This window comes from Dendroctonus ponderosae, unplaced genomic scaffold (assembly GCF_020466585.1).
Source record: "Dendroctonus ponderosae isolate FM_Combo_2020 unplaced genomic scaffold, Dpon_F_20191213v2 Dpon_F_20191213_2, whole genome shotgun sequence".
NCBI classification, from domain to species: domain Eukaryota; kingdom Metazoa; phylum Arthropoda; class Insecta; order Coleoptera; family Curculionidae; genus Dendroctonus; species Dendroctonus ponderosae.
The window spans coordinates 9,166,700-9,186,163 of record NW_026018165.1 but is presented as its reverse complement, the minus strand read 5'-3'; the positions used below and the strand labels follow the sequence as shown (position 1 = coordinate 9,186,163).

At 36.3% G+C, this 19,464-nt stretch overlaps 1 protein-coding gene across 1 annotated transcript in view; it reads right to left on the bottom strand.

Moving 5' to 3' along the window:
- LOC109533314 overlaps positions 1–19,464 on the bottom strand; it is a 70,657-nt gene that overhangs the window by 14,567 nt on the left and 36,626 nt on the right. Inside the window, 4 exon segments of the mRNA XM_019898607.2 lie at positions 1,289–1,497; positions 1,701–3,072; positions 3,075–10,369; positions 11,412–11,462. Coding sequence (XP_019754166.2) covers positions 1,289–1,497; positions 1,701–3,072; positions 3,075–10,369; positions 11,412–11,462 — 8,927 coding nt within the window.

Below are 19,464 nucleotides of genomic sequence, written 5' to 3'. Positions count from 1 at the left end.
CTGATTAGCGAAGGTAAAACTCAAGGCAGTTGACTTGAGAAAAAAATGTAATATACAGGGTTGCAACAAACAAAGAGGGGACAAAAAAAAGCAACCCTGTAGATCGAAAGCTCGTTTTAAATTTTCTTTGAAGTTTTAACTTCAACATGAGCTCAAGATCGTGAAAATCCGAACAACTGATAACTGAACGCCCAAAAAGTTAAATTTTTTGAGATCACCCTGTTAATAGGAGAAATGGCCTAAAAAATCAAAAACCATTTCTAGCTATTTGGTTTGTTTTTAAACGTTTGGTGTCGAGATCCAAAAAACGTTTTTTTTGCCAACTAGGAACATGCTGAACTTTCAGGAATTATGCATTTTTTCATTTGCCAGCTTGTAGAAAATTTATGTGAAGTGCTAAATTTTTACCCAAACATTGACGAACAGAAAATAAATGGGTCTCAATAACGCTTCAAACTGAAGCCAAATCGCTCTAAGCAATCATAATTTATCCACTTCGAAACTTATGGAAAATTTCGCTGTGTAACGTTCATTTTGTTGATCAGTTTAGTTCTACATTGATAATGAAAATAATAAATGTATATTAATAAAAAAATGATTCAAGGTTATACGCGTTCTGCATTTAGTTTCCCTTCTTTTAATCTCCAATCCAAAAATTCGGGGTTTATGTCTAATGGCAACTATTTAAAAATATTATTATTAACACCCTTTTTGCCATTGTTTGGATCATCCTGCGGAATATTTATCTAAAAATGTTTATGAATTGATGTCTAAACTTGATATATTGAATTAAAATATGTCTAAGTTTGGAAAAAAAACGTTTTCAAAAACAGAATATTTAGGTCTACTTAGTGAAACTGATGATATATTTATTTATTTTATTTTGTCGGATTTCGATGCTTGTTTTTCATGATAATACAGTTAAAAGAGAAAACAAGAGATCTTTTTTTAGAATTTAGAAATCAAGAAATCTACAATTTAGCGTTATCACACTAAATTCTAAATATCATTGAATTGGACTACACAATAAAAATGATAGATCTATAAATTATATTTATAAAAGTAGAATCAGCTTATTGAAACAAACAATAATATACAGGATGTGTTACTTAAAACACAAAGTTGAACACACATACTTTTCAGATTCTGTAGGTATATTCCCAACTGCATTGACATTTTTCATAAAGACTAGTTAGAATGGTGAACTCTTTAGGGTTCTATAGAAGTTAAACAGTCCAAGTGACTAAAATTGGGACACCCTGTATGTGCTATGTTAATCTTCACTTACATTGCTCGTTTCCTGCGGCAATACTAGTAACATATGATCAGTTAAAGTACTGGGCTTTAAAGTGATGTGCCTTTGACTACTTGGCAGTACTCTTTTGAAGTCCTTATCTCCTGGATAGGTCGATTTATCCCCAGCTACAATGACTTCCACCCCATTGGACATAATTCGTGTAGCCAAATTTCTCGGCTCTTCACGGAAATCCGGATTATCTATTGAAGTAAACCAAGTCGCTTAAGAAAACCAGTATCTACATGTGTAAACTAAATGTATATGTACAGTTTATTTACAAAAGTTTAAAGATGAATTTGATGCACTACAAATAAGATGAATGAATCTCTAGATAAAACAAAAGCATTCAATCTAGGTTTTGAAGTTTTTTTGAATAATAATATACAAAAGATAGAAAACTCACCTTCCATGTTAGACAGAGAAGAAGGATTATATTCCAAAGTTGGAAGGAAAGTCGGCTGTACATCAGTTTTGTCCATGCTGTCCAAATCAAGTAATGTCAGAGTCGTAAACAGAGTAGAACTTTCAGTTACAGTAGTCGTTTTTATTTGCGGCTTTATTTCAGTAGTTGATGTTATGATTTCCTCATCGCCAGCTAATCTCGTAACAACGAATGTATACGTTCGTAATCTGGTTGTCGTTATCGTTTTGGTTTCAAACTCCACATTGGTTACAACGGTCGTTTTTAAAAGAAGTACTGGAACATCTGTTGTTTCTGTTAATTCAGGAAAGAAAGGTTCATATTCGGGCAGGGATTGGGAATCGGGATCAGTGTTGTTTGTTTGAGGATTTTCTGAATTCACGCTGACCATCTGGTTTTCTTCCGTAGTTGTCTCCGATTGACTTAGTGATTCCTCCGTGGTTTCTTCATCATTTTTACCCTCATCGTCGGTATACTCTTCTTCGTAATCATCGTCTTCGTCACTTTCAAATCCCTCATCGTCATCATCATAATACTCATCGTCATAATCACCATCATCATCTTCTTCATTAATTTCGTCTTCTTTTTCGTCATTGTTATTTATGAATTCTTGCGATTCTGTTGAGTTTTCGACGTCTATTAAGTTCTCCTCAGTTGCATCTTCGCCTAGTGCCGCGTCAGAATTAACATTAAGAAATTGATTTCCTTTACCTAATCTACTTTCACGAAAGTGTTTTTCTATTTGGTTTTTTTCTATTTGAATATCAAACTTGCTATTTTCCATCATCATTGTGGTCGGTATCGTTTCTGCAACGGATGTGGGTTCTATAATGTTAGTTTTATTTTTATTCGGCAAGATACGCTTTCTGGTTATTACTAATTTCCGTCTAGGTTTTGTAGCTTCTTGTCCATGCTCCTCCAAACCTCTTAAATAGTTACTATCTACCACTTCTTTGGGAGGTGGCAAGAGCTTTCGCTTCTTTATTTTAACTTTACGCCGCCTTTTCCTGTTAGAAATTGGTTCCGTCAGATTTTCAATGCTTCTTCCTGCATTTTTCTCAGTTGCATTAACTAGCTGCTTTCTAATGAGTTTTTTAACTACCCTTCTTCCATTTTTCGTACCATTCCCATTAACACTATCTAAGTCTCTTTTATTCCTATTACTAAGCTCTATATATAAATTTCCTTTATCATAATTATGTACAAAAAAATCATTGTTTGATTTGCCAATATTTTTCGAAACGCGATTAAATTTGTTAGTAGGTGTGTCTCCATCTGTATCACTAAAATTGCCCCCCGGTTTTAGGATAGACGTTTCGACCTTGGCATTATCAGGGGCTAGATGATTGCTAAGGTCTCTTAGGATAAAAAATCACCATCAAGGTTGGCTTTTTTCAACACCTTCCCGTCAGAAGCTTTTACGTATTTGATTGAGTATTTCATGGTGGCTTTGGAAGGTTTTGTGGCGAAATAGCCTGCAGTCTTTGTCTTTAGATGTTTCGGAACATCGCCAATGATACTTTCCAGACTTTCAGTCTCTTTAGATCCTACATCCGATGCATCAATATTTATTTCTTTAGTAGCTGGCTCCACATAGCGATCAAAATATTCTTGGGTGCTGCTGACTAGATCTTCGCCTACGATTTTAGATGGTCTGACTGGAGTCTCAGCAGCATATCTTCTTTTTCTCGCATTTTCGCCTACAGTAACTGTAGACAGGACAGTAGTGAAGTCTCCGGGTGTCCTTCCAGATACGTACAAAGTAATAACACTAGTTTCCTTTGGTGGTTCTACCTTTGCGGGTTTGCGCTTGTTTTTCTTTGGCTTTCTCTTGGGGGCAGCCGTGACTTCTGTAGATTGAGGACTTTGTATTTCATCATTATCAGCGATATTCGACTCTTCCAGTTCATCATTAACCAATAACTGTTGATGTGGGGGTTCGTTCAAATTGAAAACATTGGCGGGAACTTGAGCAATTTGAGGCAATAATGCCTGGTTAGCTTGTTGCTGTTGTTGTTGTTGTTGTTGTTGTTGTAGTTGTTGTTGCAAAAGTGGCAAAAGCAAAGTGTTTAATTGGGGCGAAGAGGCAAACACTGGCAAAGTAGGAGTAACGACCACTGTGTCAGTTAAAAATTCCGTGGCAGTGACGACTTGGGTACTCGTTTCACTGATGGTGGTTAAAATTTCCTTTCCTCTAAAAGTCAGAGGGATAACAGTCTGCAGAGTGCTTGTAACAGTAGTGACATAGGTGGTGGTGCGAGTGTTAAATTCAGTTGTGGGAGTTGCTGGGACACCGGGGTTGTTTTGAAGCCCCAGTAAGGGATTAGCAGGCACTCCGCCTCCTAATAGTAGTTGCGACAGCAGAATATTGGCTAAGGGAGCTTGATTGGCCAGGGCTGGCTGTATGGTATTTACCACTTCTTCCACTTGATATACTGTACTTGGGATGACATGTGAGAAGGAAGTTTTGCGGCCTCTGATTTGAGTGGGAGTAAATATAACGGTGGTAGTGGGCGATTCACTTAGCAGGAACTGCGTAACTAGAGTAGCTCCGTTGTTATTCACTGAAGAATTCTCAGTTAGCAGAGCTTTCACTTCTTTCCCCAGATGATTTAAGGTAGTTGAATATTGGTTGGGGGCCAGCACCTCCGTGCTTAGTTTAGCTGTGACTATATTTTTGTATTCAGTGATTTTACCGTTGACTACTGGAATGGTAACCTCAGTAGGAATTTTATACGTTACAGTGATCGTTCCATCAAACTTTGGCACAACGAAATTGTCATCTATCTTCTGCTCGTAAACCCTTCGACTACTAGTGCTTCTTCCTTTGGCAACCCGTCTTGGGCTTGCCGTCGTTCTTCTTACTGATGCTTCTGTGCTATATCCATTTCTGAACTTGCGGTTAGGCTTTGGTGCTGACGTTGTAGTGCGCCTATTAGTGGTTCTAGCTTGCAAGCCACTATTCCTGCTATTTATAGTGTCTTTTCCTTTCAGCGTAAACTGCGCTCTACTGGTTTGAGGTTTGCTGGGTGAAATGCGTTTTCGTTGCGTTACAGGAGCAGCAGTGGTTGTCTGTGGCTGTGTGGACAGCTGTGACTTTCCAGATCGATATTGATTACTTTGGTATCGGTTTCTAAATGAGGGAGTTCGTTGAGAAGACGGCTCCGCCACTACTTCTGGCGTGGGAGATGTGGAAGGAGCAGCGGTCGTTCGACCAGTAGGCCTCCTGAATCGGGAATATGTAGCTTGCCGCTTAGAACGTCGCCTGAATGGCTTAATTTGAATGCCGTTAGGCCTAGGAGTGGCTTTTGGCGTTGTTGGTGCTGCTTCTGTCTGAGTGTGTCGCTGTGATCCTTCATAGTCGGTGTCATCATCATCACCTTCTTCGCCTTCTTCATCTAAAACTTCTTCGTCCAGTTCTTCCTCTGGCGCCGCAGTCGTCGTGGTCGTGAATAGATTCCGTCTAGGGAATAGACCGCCAGCTCTTGGTCTGTTTAGTAAAGCATTCGGCCTGGCAGGGGTAGTTCTAGGTCTAGAAGTCGTACTTGTGGCTCGGTTAGATTTAAACGAATTAGTATTGCGAACAGCTGGTTTGGATGTCGTTCTTACACTAGGATTGGCTCTAGATACAGGTGGCCGTTTGAAGCGCAACAATGGATTAGTTCGCCTAATGGATTCCGTACTGGTTTGCAACGGCAATGTTGTATCGCCAGCTTCTCCTGAACTATCAGTGGGATTATCCGTTATACTAGTTGTCAAGTCATTTTCACTGTCCGGAGGCGTCTCGGTTATAATTTTGGAACTGGAAGATCGACTTAGGCCGCTGGCTGCAGTAGGCCTAATGCGGAACCTCGAATTGCCTCCAAATAGTGAACTGGGTCTGATATTGGCACCACCCAATGATGATCGTGATGGTCCAGTTCGTTTGAACCCACTCGACGTTGCCTTAACTTGACTGGCACTGCTTCGCCTGCTGGAACTGGTCGCTTTAGGTCTAGAGAATCGTCGACTGCCTGAAGCAGTGGGTTGGATAGCTTGATTAACACTCGAAGATCCTCGTCTGCCGCCACCAAATCGGATTTTAGATGCCGGTACTGCAGTAACTGTTGGGGTGAAGTCAGATCGCGTTATAGTAGCTGCAGTTGTTGCTCCAGCCTTGTTACGTTTTGGCGCAAAAGTTGGCCGTTGCCGAGAGGCGAATGGACGGATCGCTGGAGTGAACTTGTTCTTAGCGGCTTTAGATTGGAAACTCAGTCTGGACTTGCCACGACCGTCTTCCTCGTCATCTTCGTCGTTGCTCGGTTCGGTAGTTGTTTCTTCACTGTCTGTTTGAGTTTCCGTTAAGGATCCTTCGAGTACAACAGGCGAGGGCGATATTACTGCTTGGTCACCCAGGTGCTTGGTTGCAGTGGGAACTATGTCGGTAACAACAGCACTGGGGCTAATAGTGGGCAGGATAAAACTGGAAGTACTCTCAATAATTTGAGCATAACGCCCGTCTATGATGGTACCCAACACTTTGCTCTCATAGAGCGTGGTTGTTTGATTTTGCACTATACTTCCCTCGATCAGTCTGACCAGACCTGTGCGGTGAGCCACAGGGAGGTCACTACCCAAGGCAGCTTTTCTTTCTTGGTCTACTGCTAGGGAACTGGTGCTCTCAATAACTTGGGAATACAGGTTATCTATGTAGGTGCCGATGGCTTGAGTGGTGTATAGCAAAGTACTTATTCCATCAGCATCCACAATTTTTCCTTGGTTTATACTTACAACTCCGGTTGGTTTGAGACTCTCCTCCACAACGGAGCTAGGGGTAATGTTAACAGGCAAAACTGAAGACTTACTTTCCAGGACTTTTGCGTAACGTCCATCGATGTAAGTACCAAACACGTCAGTGGAAAATATAGTCGAAGTACCATTATTGTCTACTGTGTTTACAATGGTAGATAAAAGCCCTGTTGGTTTTATATCGGCTTTGGTAGGATCAACACTATCAACTTGGTTGCTTCCACCAGACTTGATAGCTCTGCCCTGTTGACTGTCATCAGCCTCATCGGTTTTATTCAGCACGTTGGTTACAGTTTCCAGCCTACTGTTCAGGACTGTTTCATCACCTAGATAAGACGTGGTATAGTAAGTGTATGTGGTGTAAAACGTCGTCAACTCATCCTCGCCTACGGTGGATGGAATAATCACATCAGGAGTTTCAGTTGGGCGAACGCTTCCTTCAACCGTTGGAGTTGGCTGTATCACCTGTCCCTCATCTAATTTAGTTGTCATTAAGGGAATTATAGCTTCAGGAGCTTCAGTTGCTTTGAAACCAGGAGTCACAACATTAGAAACCGTTTCCTCCCTGCTGGTGATTTTCGTTTGACCATCTTTGTACAGTGTAGTCCAATAAGTGAATGTGGTAAAGTAGGTGACCGGCAGGTTTACATCTTCAGTATTCAATGTCTGAGTTGGAGTTATTGTAGTTGTAACAACATTGGTGACTGTTTCCAGTCGACTGGCAATATCACTTGAAGTTGTGCCATGATACATGGTGGTGAAGTAAGTAAATGTGGTGTAAGATGTTTGCAACAGCAATGTGGGCGGTGATGGTAATATTTCACTTTCATTGTTGCTTTCTGAAACAATTTGGTCATCCAGCAAAATATTGCGCTTATCTAAAGTGTCGATTATTCTCTCGTCGCCCTTTGAAGTGCTGCTTCGCACGTCAGTCACCATTGTGGATATCGTTTCATAATCACTAAGATCCACAATACTGTTATCACTTTCTACTTTATTTCCCCTATGAGTCAGTGTAATATACCCATCGCCCTTCTGGGTTTTTGATGGAATTACATTGTTGATTACATCGTTTTCTGAGCGTTTCGCTTCAATACTATTCACCTTCTGTCTATTAATACTGCTGTAGTTATTAGCAACGTTCAATTTCAGGTTTCTTAAACGATATTCCAAACTATCCTTGTCATCATCATCAGTACCATCTCCAGCTAATGCGGTTGCTAAAATATCAGCACTTCCCTCACTTACCGCAGTTGGAGTCACATAGTTCGTATAAACTTCTGTCCTGCTAGAAATCTCCGTTTCTCCATCCACAAATATTGTAGTAAAGTATGTGTAGGTGGTGTAGAAAGTCTTAACTCCATTAACTGTCTGTAAATGTTTCTCATCCAAAGCTGGAGTAGCAATTCCAGGATTGTACTCGTCTTGATTATTTTCGACTTCGGAATGATCTGACGGAAAAGCATTAGCTGCGCCCGATGTCGATTGAATGCCAGCCAGATCATCAAAGGACACCGTTCGAGACGGAACAATCTTCTCGTCTTCACGAAGCAGTCCTGCAAGGGCTGGATCAGACGCATCATTAGCTGGATCCAGTGTGGATGTTATTACGTTGGTAGTCACAACAATCCTACTAGCTACAGAACTAGTGGAGTCTTGGAAGTAGGTAGTCAAATATGTGTAGGTAGTGTACAATGTTTTGAATATTAATTCTATTTCATCATCTTCATCTGTACTACTTTCAGTAGTGTCCGGCTCGGATTCTGTAACATGTCTCATTTCAGTAGTAATCTCATGCGGCTGAGTAGAGAAGGCGTCATCTTCATCCTCATCGGACAGTTCATTAGTTAACGTCGTAGTCTGCATTTCTTCTTGTTCTGTAGCTGTTAATAACGGTTCAGAAGTAGTGGTAGTTGCAGTAAAAGTAGGCTCAGTAACAGGCACTTGTGTAGCTTCAGTTGTAGTTTCCAAAACTGTCGTGGGTTGAATCTCATTGTCACTACATGGTAGCGTTGCAGAGGAAAGTTCAGATGATACTACCACTTGGGACTTTATAGATGTGCTGGTAGTTTCTTCTGATGGAATATAGAACGTGGTTAGATATGTTAGCGTTTTATACGCAGTTGTAGGCACCACTTTTACACCCTCAGTGCACTCTGCCGGAACGCTTTCCGATACTGCGGATTCAATTTCGTTTTGTAGAATCTGAGGAGCTGTAACTGCCTCTGTGGTCATCTCAATTTCTTCAGTGGTCGTTTCTTCATTTGTCGTTGTAGTCTCTGGAATTTCTGAGGTTGTAGAAGGCTTTTCGGATGTAGTTTGTATTGGTATTGCTTCGATTGCAGATGTTGTGGCGACAGCAGCACTTTGTGTAGTGCTGGGCTCAAAGGAAAAGTCGTCATCTTCAAAGAAAATAGTTGTTGCTCCTCCAATACTCTTTATTGTCGGCGTTGTTACTTCACTCGTAGATTCTTGCTCGTCATCGAAAAACAACGTCGATGGCTTTGCACTTTCCAAAGGCTGTGTGGCGCTCATAGCTTGCGCTTGTAAAGATGCCAATATTTTTGCAATGTCTTCGTCACTTGGGGTTGACAGAAGAACGGGTTGCGTTTCTGAAGGTTGGATAATATCTGGCGTAAATGAAACAGGAGCTCCATCCTGCTTCTGTTCATTGGCAAGTACGGAAAATTTCGCAGCAAAGTCTATCGGTTCATCGGGAGTCCTTTCCTTGCCATCTCTGTCTTCTTTGTTAATTATCATCGTGTTCGGTCCCGATGTATTTCCTACTTCTTCGGGATCTTCTTCATCACTTTCTGTTGTCGTAGGGAGAGTAGTAGTGGGATTCTCTTCAGTTGTGAGAAAAGCGGGATAATACTTTTCTGTAACTGGGGTGTTTTCGACTTTTTTAGTGGCAAGTGACGATTTAAAAGTGTTCGTAGGTTTTATCGTTGGTTCTACAGCAATTTTAGTGACTTGAGCAGTATTTTGTAATGGCTCATTTGTATGCGGAGTGAAAACTATTACGGTATCAGCTACAGTGGTGGTGAAGTCAGCAAATCCTGTATAGGTGACAGTCTGCAGGTCTTTAGGGTTGGGCTTAACAAGGCCTGCTTTGAATAACAGTCGAGCTTTTCGATCAGACTGCGTGGTGAATCGAGATCTTTCAGTCCGAACTTCGGACTCTGGAAGATTGCCCAAGTAAGAAAAGCCTGAGGGCGAAAACTCATTTCTGACTGTATAAGTCGGCAGATTGTCCCATCCTTTCACCTTCGAAGGATTAAAGGCCAGGTCAGCTGGGTTATCATTGTGAATGATGAGATTTTCGTGAGTGAAGTCTTTCTGAGCGTTTACTTTCATAACCTGAAGACCTTGTGGTCGAATGATTTGCTTATTCTGACCCTCAAAAGATAGTGGCGCATTGTTGGACTGAGCCTCATTTAGGATCTCTGGGTCAATATTTTGTAGGGAACTGGGAGAATGATAAGAGTTAACAGTGGAAGTAGGAAACACGTATACGGCCTGAGGAGAATCAGGGGATATGTAATCAGTGTTCCGAATGAAATGTTTATTAACAATCTGATGTTCATCCAAGTTCCATTGGTTCTTATGGCTCTGCGGATCATATGATTTTGTTTGTGAGTCATGGTCGTACACCACTCGACTAGTCTTTGTAAGTAAGTGAGCGTAAAGTCGTCCATTGTCCAGGGTTGTACCGAGCACTTGTGTAGCGTACTCGGTGGTGACACCATCTTGGATAAATGTACGTGCAGTAGATGTTAATAGTCCTAAGTCAGGTTTTACGCTTAAGAACCTCCCTAGGGAATTTTTGCCATGGTTGTCCACTAGCAGAACGGTGGTGATATCTACGAGATAGAGGAAGTTAGATTTAGATTATGGTACAAAAGATTATCAACATTTACATTATACGGGGTGATTCAAAATCGGCGCATTATTTTTGAGGGAGTATAGGAAAGTCTGAGTAGAATAAATAGAACAACAAGTTCGATTATTTCTCGAATATATAGCAGTTATTTCGAATTCACTACCTGGAAATTTGTTTTAAAAGGATGAAATTCAAAAATTTAAATTAAATGTTCAAAAAAAATATATCTACAGTAACTTTAAGTTTAGATTTCATTTGACAGTTTTTTACAAATACCTCAGTTTTTAACGAGATGAACTTTTTTCTTTTTTGTGTGCACGCGAGAAACGCCACAATTTTGAAACCACCCTGTATATAAAGGTACAGGCATTTACTATATAGGGCTGTTCCAACTAGGTTTTAGCAGGGAGCTCCATTATTATTTAAGCACACATTTAACTAAACTCGTTTCGTGCTGGAACATGCCTGATATTGCGACCTTAATCACTCTTTATTCGTTTAGTACTTGAAATTTGCAATAATTTCTAATGTAAATCTCTCACATAAGAAATCCGCTTATTATTAGTGGTTCAAGCTGAACTTTTCCGCGATGCAAATGAAGGCTTGTTTTCAACTTTAAAGGGCGTTTAATGTTCTTTGTACATACACACTACTAGCAATTCTTGCGCATGAAAATGCAATTTTATTGTTAGATCATGTACCCTACTAGGACTAGTAATGAATGGGTAACTACAAGGTTTATATTTACATAAATCGGAAAGTTGATTTTTTAAATAATTTTAATTAATTATTTTGTCGGATATTTGATAAATATGTACACCAATCGAGATTGAAAAAAGTCGTATTGCAATATACAAAAATATTCCAAACGACATTTATGTGATTACCAAATGGCTTTTTAGCCATTTTTATTTTCCACAATCGTAATGTGAAAGAATAAATTTATATACAAAACCAGTTAAAGAAATAAAATAGATTAGTAAACGAGCCACGTATAAATAGTTACATGCAAAACTGCTTACCTTTATCATTATCTCTTCTTTTTCTTGGCGACGTATTTATGTTATCTAAACCTGAAATAGAGAAATGTTATTAGAAAATCAGTGGAAACGAGTTATAGCGCGCACGAAACTGGATGAAATTTTCCAAGCTGATACGTCTCAGGCAGGTACTAAATAGATAAAATAAATTACATTGCTTCCTGCTTTTACGCAAACTTTCTTTATTTTCAATCTATTATTTTCCGATTTCTATTGTTTTTAAACGTATTCTGTATCGAAATGTTTTTAGTCACTTTATTTCATGTATTCCAACTGTACAATTATTAATATTGCTGTTTAGATTTCTTAAATTTCTTGGGTAACTGCTAAGATTGTTCAATCTTAAAATTAATGAAATTTTGTTTAAATTTTTTCAAGGGAATTAATTTTAATGTTATTATGGGACAATTAATCCAGTACATTTTTTCCAGTAAATTGAAGTTTAATAGAAAATGTAAAAATATGGTTTTCTCATTTAGAAACTTTTAAAATGTTTTTAGTTATTACAAAGTAATGCCGATATTATCACAAATAGTATAAATTAAAAACATTTCTAATTTGTTTGCCAATTCATCTATTTTACCTACAGGTTAAATTCAGCAAAAGTTAAGCGAATATTAGACCAACAGGCAACTGATCAAGACAAAAATTGCAATATTTTTATTCAAATTTGCAAGAACTGAAAACCTTCGTATTAATGAAGCCAATATTATGGAAAGTGCGCTTTAACAAAAACAACGAATTGGTGCAAAGGAGCCTCGAGCACTCTTACGATTATGAAAGTAAGGCCACGCCTAGACTTCGTGAACTTACACCCAGTAACACACATTCCACCATCCTTCAACCTGTTTCTTCAATATGATCCTCTTCTGCCGTTCTCTTCGTTTTCACGTTTGCAAATCGACTTAAGCGCCTGAAGGTTTTGTTTTTGCAGTGTCTGCTTTTTGCCTAATTTAACTTTCTCATTCCCATTTGTCCTCAGGCAAATAGTGCCGATAAATCGGCCAATTGAGTTTCGTAAAACCAGACTGTGCAATTTTTATAAAATCTTTTTAACAAAATAAGAATCATATTTATTATGACAATGGGAAACAGTCTCAACAAAGTATTACAATTATTTTAGAGCTGTTTATAATAACTCTTATTTTTGTTAACTTAAGTCTCCACTTTTCTGTCGATGTAATATAAGCTTAATACTGAAATTATGCAATTCATCGATGAACAATTAGGTCAAAGAGAAATTTTTTAATATTTTAACTTTTATGCATGACACAAGTTCAACATAGCAAGACATTAGGCAATGACATTAAAGTACAGAAATATTGTTAATTCCAAAACAAACTAAGCCAAGATGAGCAATTAGTACATTCTCGAAGACTTCTGACATAGACCAAAAGCAAAACTTGATCCGATTAAGGTGATTATTTAGATAATTAAGAGTTCACAATCTAAATAAAGCTAACGATGAAGGTTTAAATTATTCATCTCAAAAGTGACCATTATAGTGCAAAGCCATCACTCTGCATAAATCTGATAATTATTTAATAGATTAGTTGAAAGTTAGTTAAAACAAAGTTGATGGTTTTGTAAGGAAATTTCTACTAATAAGCTACCTTCCTGCAAAGGTTTTTTGACCTTCTGAGCGAGTTATTACCCACCCACTTTACTTGGTAAAATCCTTCAATTAACCGTAAAGCAGGAAATACCGTGAACACTATTGAGCATGAAAATTATATCAGATTATCATAAATTAATTTGCATTATAAATCGTTGGTAATGTTCGAAGACCAGAACGATGCACGTTAATAAACGATATGTTATGCTTGCATAGTACATGAATGATTGTTTTAAATATACAAATTGTAACTTTCACCCGTATTTTGGAGTCATTGATCCTACAAATTTATGTGACTCCTACGAAAAAGATCTGTAATTTACCGCCCAAAGGATACTAAACTGACCAGAAATTTCACCTGTTTTGGTTGATCAACCACAGCTTACGAGAGAAATTTCTAATCAAACAAGATATTTTTCGTTACGCGTGATAGGTGTAATTTTTGTTTGAAATTCATTTTTTGTCAAAAAATCAGACGAGCCGGAAAGCTGCTAAAATCGAATATATTGCAGTATCTGCTGATTTAATCTGACGGAAGCATGTGTAATTATCTCCCCGCTATTCCGAAGAATTTATCATCAATTAACAGATTAAAAAATATAAAACATATATCAAGAATAAATATGCAAATCGTCTCCCAGATTAGTCAATGAGAACAAACACTGGGGATGATGAGATGGATATAAAAAATCATAAAGTTAGAATAGAAAAAAGAATAGAAATAAAGCAGATCCACACCTCCTTTTACATAGAAACGGCTTGTGGTTTTTATATGTAAAATTTGTAAAATCTGAAGCAATCATGGGCCAGGCCAGTTGTAACACAAACCCACTGTTTATATCCAATATTTTTGCTTCGAATCAAATAGATCCTAGAATTTATTTCACTTTAATTTATCTACGATAGTCTGCTTATGCGAAATGAATGATGATCTGACCTTTCACGACATGCAACCTTCCTGGTTAATTATTTAATCGTGCTCTATTTGAAAAATATATTTTTCAATACCATTGTTATGAAATTTGAATCAGGAGCTGCGTTTTTCAGATTTTCTCTATGTTTATTAGCTTTTTCGCCGCTTGTTTAACGCCCATAAAAAACGAATTCCGTTTAACTGAAGTTATCGTAAAACATGCTTGCTTTAAAAACGTGTTATTTTTTTAAAAACAAAAACTAATTACTTTTGTGAGCTTTTCATCTCAAACGGCTATCCAAATACCATTTAAAAATTAGACACTATTTTAAAGAAATAGACTAATATTGCACATTTTTTCGTGTTATTTTTCCTGACTGTACTTCAATTTTAATACGAAATCGTTCCCTGGGTTTCAGTCATTTATTTACTTCGCTATTACAGTTTATTTCATTCTTCAGAATACGTTTCGGTGTTTTGCACCTGAAAAAAGAAGTTAATATTTAGTATAGTAGTATATAGTAGTAATAACATATAAGTAGTAACTAGATTGGAATTGACAATAGTGAACTTTGTTGCCTTTTGTATAAAAACCGGAAACTCTCTCAATACAAAATATCTCATACAATATAAAGGATACAGCTTCAGCCTAAGTGTGTCGCAGGATACCCTCTAGGTGATAGTTCTTGATTACTTTTTGATAAATAATTCGTTCTTATTGCGAAATAGGAGCACTATTTATCAATCTGTAATAAAAGACGTGAGGAAATTCCGTCTTTTTTCAAAATTGTTCAAAAATTTTTGAGGCGAAATACCCAAAAAGAAGTTTGTAAAAAAATACAAAGCATGTTTTGATATAAAAATGCGTATTTCAAGTAGGTTTAACTTTACTTTTTTTAAGCGTTTTCTTTGTTTGTAACATATTTTTCCTTTCTAGTTTCGACAATTGTCGTTTGTGATTATGACAAATGAGAAGAATATGAGGTACATATGTACATAAGTAAAGTCCGTTTTCATATTAAATTGTCAAATATTAATATATAGTAATGGTGCATTTATACATGCTTGGTAAGAAAATGTCTTGTATTCATGACAAAATGGCTTCAATTCCCTTAACAAAAATCTCGATAAGCGAAGGAAAGACGAACATAAAACATAATTAGCTAATGAATAAAACAAAGTGAAACCCTATATGGACAATAAATTACGACATACATTAGAAAAAAAACTGGAGAGATATTGTAGTTCTAGTAAGCCGGAGAAAATAAAATCGCCGAAATCATATAAAAATCCCAGGATGTTCTGGTCTTCTAACGGGTTTTAAAAAATATTTGTTTAAGGCCCATAAAAAAACCCAGAAAAAAAATCTAAAAAATGTATTTTTTTCAACGGGTCTTATAAGGGAGCTAATTTTAAAAATTGAATGCAGTTAAAAAAGTTCAGCTTTTACGGCCATTTCGTGAGTTTTTCGCGCTCTCAGATCGTCACGGAAAATAGTTTCTTTATGCTTGGGAAATGTTCGAAATAAATCTTTCCGCGACGGCGTATAATTCCGAAAAACTCACTAGTTTTATTCAAAGCAGTTTCAGAACAATTCAAATAGTATATGAGATGGGTTAGTATCAAATTATATCTGAAGACAAGGAAGTATTTTGAAAGAATGCAGAACAAGTCAATGCCACATTAACACGCAATCAAACAAACATTTAATGAACTAAAGTAAGTATGAACAGCACTCTGGTTCTTCATGTACAAGTACCAGTATGTCACTAGGCTAAGAGAAGCGTCTGTAACCTCGAACCGCCAATAACCCAGTCGTGTTTACCAACAAAGTACCGCTAGGTTAGAAGAAACTGTTCTGAAGAAACACACCAGTCCGGAAGATGACGAACCATAAGGTTAATGGTGCTCAGCCAATTGGAGTTGATCCAAACGAAAGGAAAATTTCGAGATTGCTATTATTGCCATAAACTAGGTCATTAGGTGGTATTGTTGCACTTAATCTAATGCAATAAAGTAATCCGTCAGTTATAATCGACAAGCACTCTATTTAATGAGGAAATTGATATTCATTTTTTGGCATCGTATATCTTATGATAATAATGGGGAGATGTAAAATACAAAGAAACGTCGTAGTTATTCTAGAAATTATGTGCTTCCCTTCGCAATGTGAACCCCCTCGCACTTTTGACATTTTAAAAATTTTAAACTCACTTATATTGTAAATTTTTCGCATTTAAATTTTCCAGTTTATATTTGTAAAAAGCCGTTTTCATCACGATTCATAAACAATTCCGTTGCAAATATTTACATACAAACAAAAACTAAAAAAAAATGATTAGGTATATGAAAAAAATTTAATTTTCTCAAAAGAGAAAATTCTTTAAACCTTCGTAGTTTTTAATATTATTTCCTTTTCAGATACAACTTCACTACTTTCATTTATATTAAAGCGTCTTTATTTCAGCAGTATACTAATGAAATATATACCAGATCCCTAATAGAAATTCTGCGAATTACGCCTCAACAATTTTCCTATAATTTGAATTAAACACTATTTAATAAAAGTGAAAAACCAGATCAATCGAATGCCATGTGACTAATGGCCGCTTCAATTATTCTATTTGCTTGACTAGCAGAAGAAATTCTTTGTCCTTTATGCAACATGTGTTATATGATCAAGTTAAATATACATTAAAATTGAATATTCTTTAATAATTACAAGGCACATTCTGTAAATACCAAGTAACTTGGTTGGTTATGGCATGGCAGCCATAAGGCTAATTAATGCTCAGCAACTTTTACTTTCCAAATTACTCTTAAGTGTAAGTCCGTTTTTGATGAGTTTGTAATTAAATATAACTTAGCCATCGTACATGTGTGTGCCATTGAAAATTTGATTGAATTTACTTATAAGGTATTTTCACGTTTACTCTCAGTTTGCTTGAAAAATATCTGTAATTCTACTGGATTTTATCCAGGGTAAGTAAGCGTTTTATACGAAATCACCTATAAATGCGCTTTTTCATAAAAACAAAATGACTACATAATTTTAGATTAAGGGTTTTACTCAAACTTTCAAATCGAAAGAAAGTTTAGTTTGTTTTAAACTCTTTTAAGTTAAAAAATTGCTGCTTTCCTTATACTTAATCGAAGGAATTCTTGTCTTTATTTTCCATATACTCTACAACATATCTATGTGAAAGTTTAAGAATGTTAAGAAAAGCTAAATTAATTTACTTTCTGTTGGCTTTTAAGCTTTCTGCTTCTTGAAACTGTTAAACATAGAGTGGAGATAATGAGAAACAGAATGAGAAATTGTGGAATTTTAACTTTTATTCTTTATTTTGACCATTTATCATAATTTTATTGACAACGTATGGTGCTCATGATGTTCGAACGGATTGTGCAGATGCCGCAGTCCATATTTGCATAAAATCAGTGTTCAGGCGCATTTAAACTAATTTTCAAAATGTCTGAATCTTAACTGGTTAAGCTATATATTACCCTAAAAAATAAATTGCAATATAAGTTTGTACATTTATAAGTTTCATACATTAATTTTCTGGATAATCTGCGGTTTGTTTTGGGGAAAATACACTCTACAAATTACTTGAATTGATAAATGCCGAGAGAACAAACATGGCAACTTGAAAATTTATTAGGTATCATTTCAGCTTGCGTGAGAATATTTGGAATTACAACATAATAAATCTAAATTATTTTTATGCCATTTCGAAGAATGGTGTTGTTATGTTGCAATATAATGTTGAAATAATCATAACTTTGTAAAGAAGCATTATTTTTTTGACCTAAGGCATAATAGATAACAAATTTTTTAAGCTCCTGAATCAAAAACTGTTTTTTGAAATATGGCTGATTACCGTTAATGCCTTCATTATAGTTAATTATGTTATGTATTGAAAGAAAAAACTGAAAATTAGTATACATATAAATCGGTATTCACTTAATTAATTAATTGTTGAATCTGCTACAGATACAGCGTAAGATCTTTGAAAATGTTTCCGCTATTTGAACAGTTCAGTTTTACGAGCTTCTTTGCAGAAAAACCAGTTGAACGTTACACAAACTACGACAAACATCGTTGACACTACATTTTCCTTTTAAAAATGTAGGTAATCGTGAAGGATCAATTCTTTGGAAGATTGCGGTATTTTTTGCGCAGTATCGATTGACACAATCACCGATCTATCTTAGAATGATAAAAAAAACCTGTTACGTGATCTACGATAATTTACCAACATTTCCATTAAAAGAAAACCGTTGGCATGGAATTCGAAATAAACTTGATACAGTCGCTGACTGTTAAATAAATATGTCATCGCAGGTAAGTGAAGAATTTAGCAACGGTAACGAAAACATCGTAAATAAAGTAAACGGGCTTGTGTTAGTTAAAAGTTGATATGGTCTTATGTGATGCTCGGAAGAAAGTTCGAGCTTTGCTAGTTCCGTAGTAGCAAGCGTTATGTAGTTCCCGTTTTAGTACTATTATCTGTTACAACTAGGTTAATTCTATGACCAATCTAATCGCAAATAACAAAAATTGATAAAAAAGCGGCAGTTATTCAAGAAATTCGGCAGTTCAAGAATTACACGCTAATAAAACTAAAAACTAATTCGTTCATTCGCTCTAAAGAATGTTTCTACATCATTAAAATATTTGGCAACACAAAAGAAAAGGTTAGTTGCAATTCCGATCAAGATCGGAATGAATCGTCTTTACTCCTCTCCAGATGGGATATGTATGTCAGTGAAATAAATATCAAAATCATTACATAATAAACAATGGAAATGATAAATGTATTAAACTAGATGTTTCATATTTGCGAAAGTAAGTCTGCAACTTGAAAAGCTACATCATTAATTTTAAAGAATGAAGCCAGATTGCACATGATGCATCTGTGAAACGGGTTATTGTCGTTGAGCAAGGAACAGCACTTTGAATGTACTTGTTATAGTTATAAGAAATTTTCGTCATTTGCTCTGCTTTAATTATTATCATGGTGTTTAGCTTAAAACCACAGTCCTACTGTTGGACGCAATTATTAGCAGTTATAATTAAGCGGACACAACTGTATGTGTTATTTTTTTGATACATTTATTACCTTATTTGTAATTCTTTCTTCTCCGTCATTGACGGGAATTGTTTAATATACGTTTCCAAAGGCCTAAACTGTGAATAAGCTTAATAATAATAACAAAAGTTGTGGTTGCATCAGCAATTTTATACTTGGATAAATAAATAAAATATACTTATATAATTCTGAAAATTAGTTAGTCAATCGAACTTTTTGTAGAAGTAGGGAAATGTTTAAATTTAATTTACTTTTGACCTGGAGTATAAAAAATTCATACCACTTCATGGGCCTGTCCTTAATCCGAGTGTTATTCATCCAACGACTACATACTTTTACCAATTAATTATCCTAAAAAATTTGAAATATATTCCAAACGTGTTTGGTATGCATTAATAAACAGCTGATTTA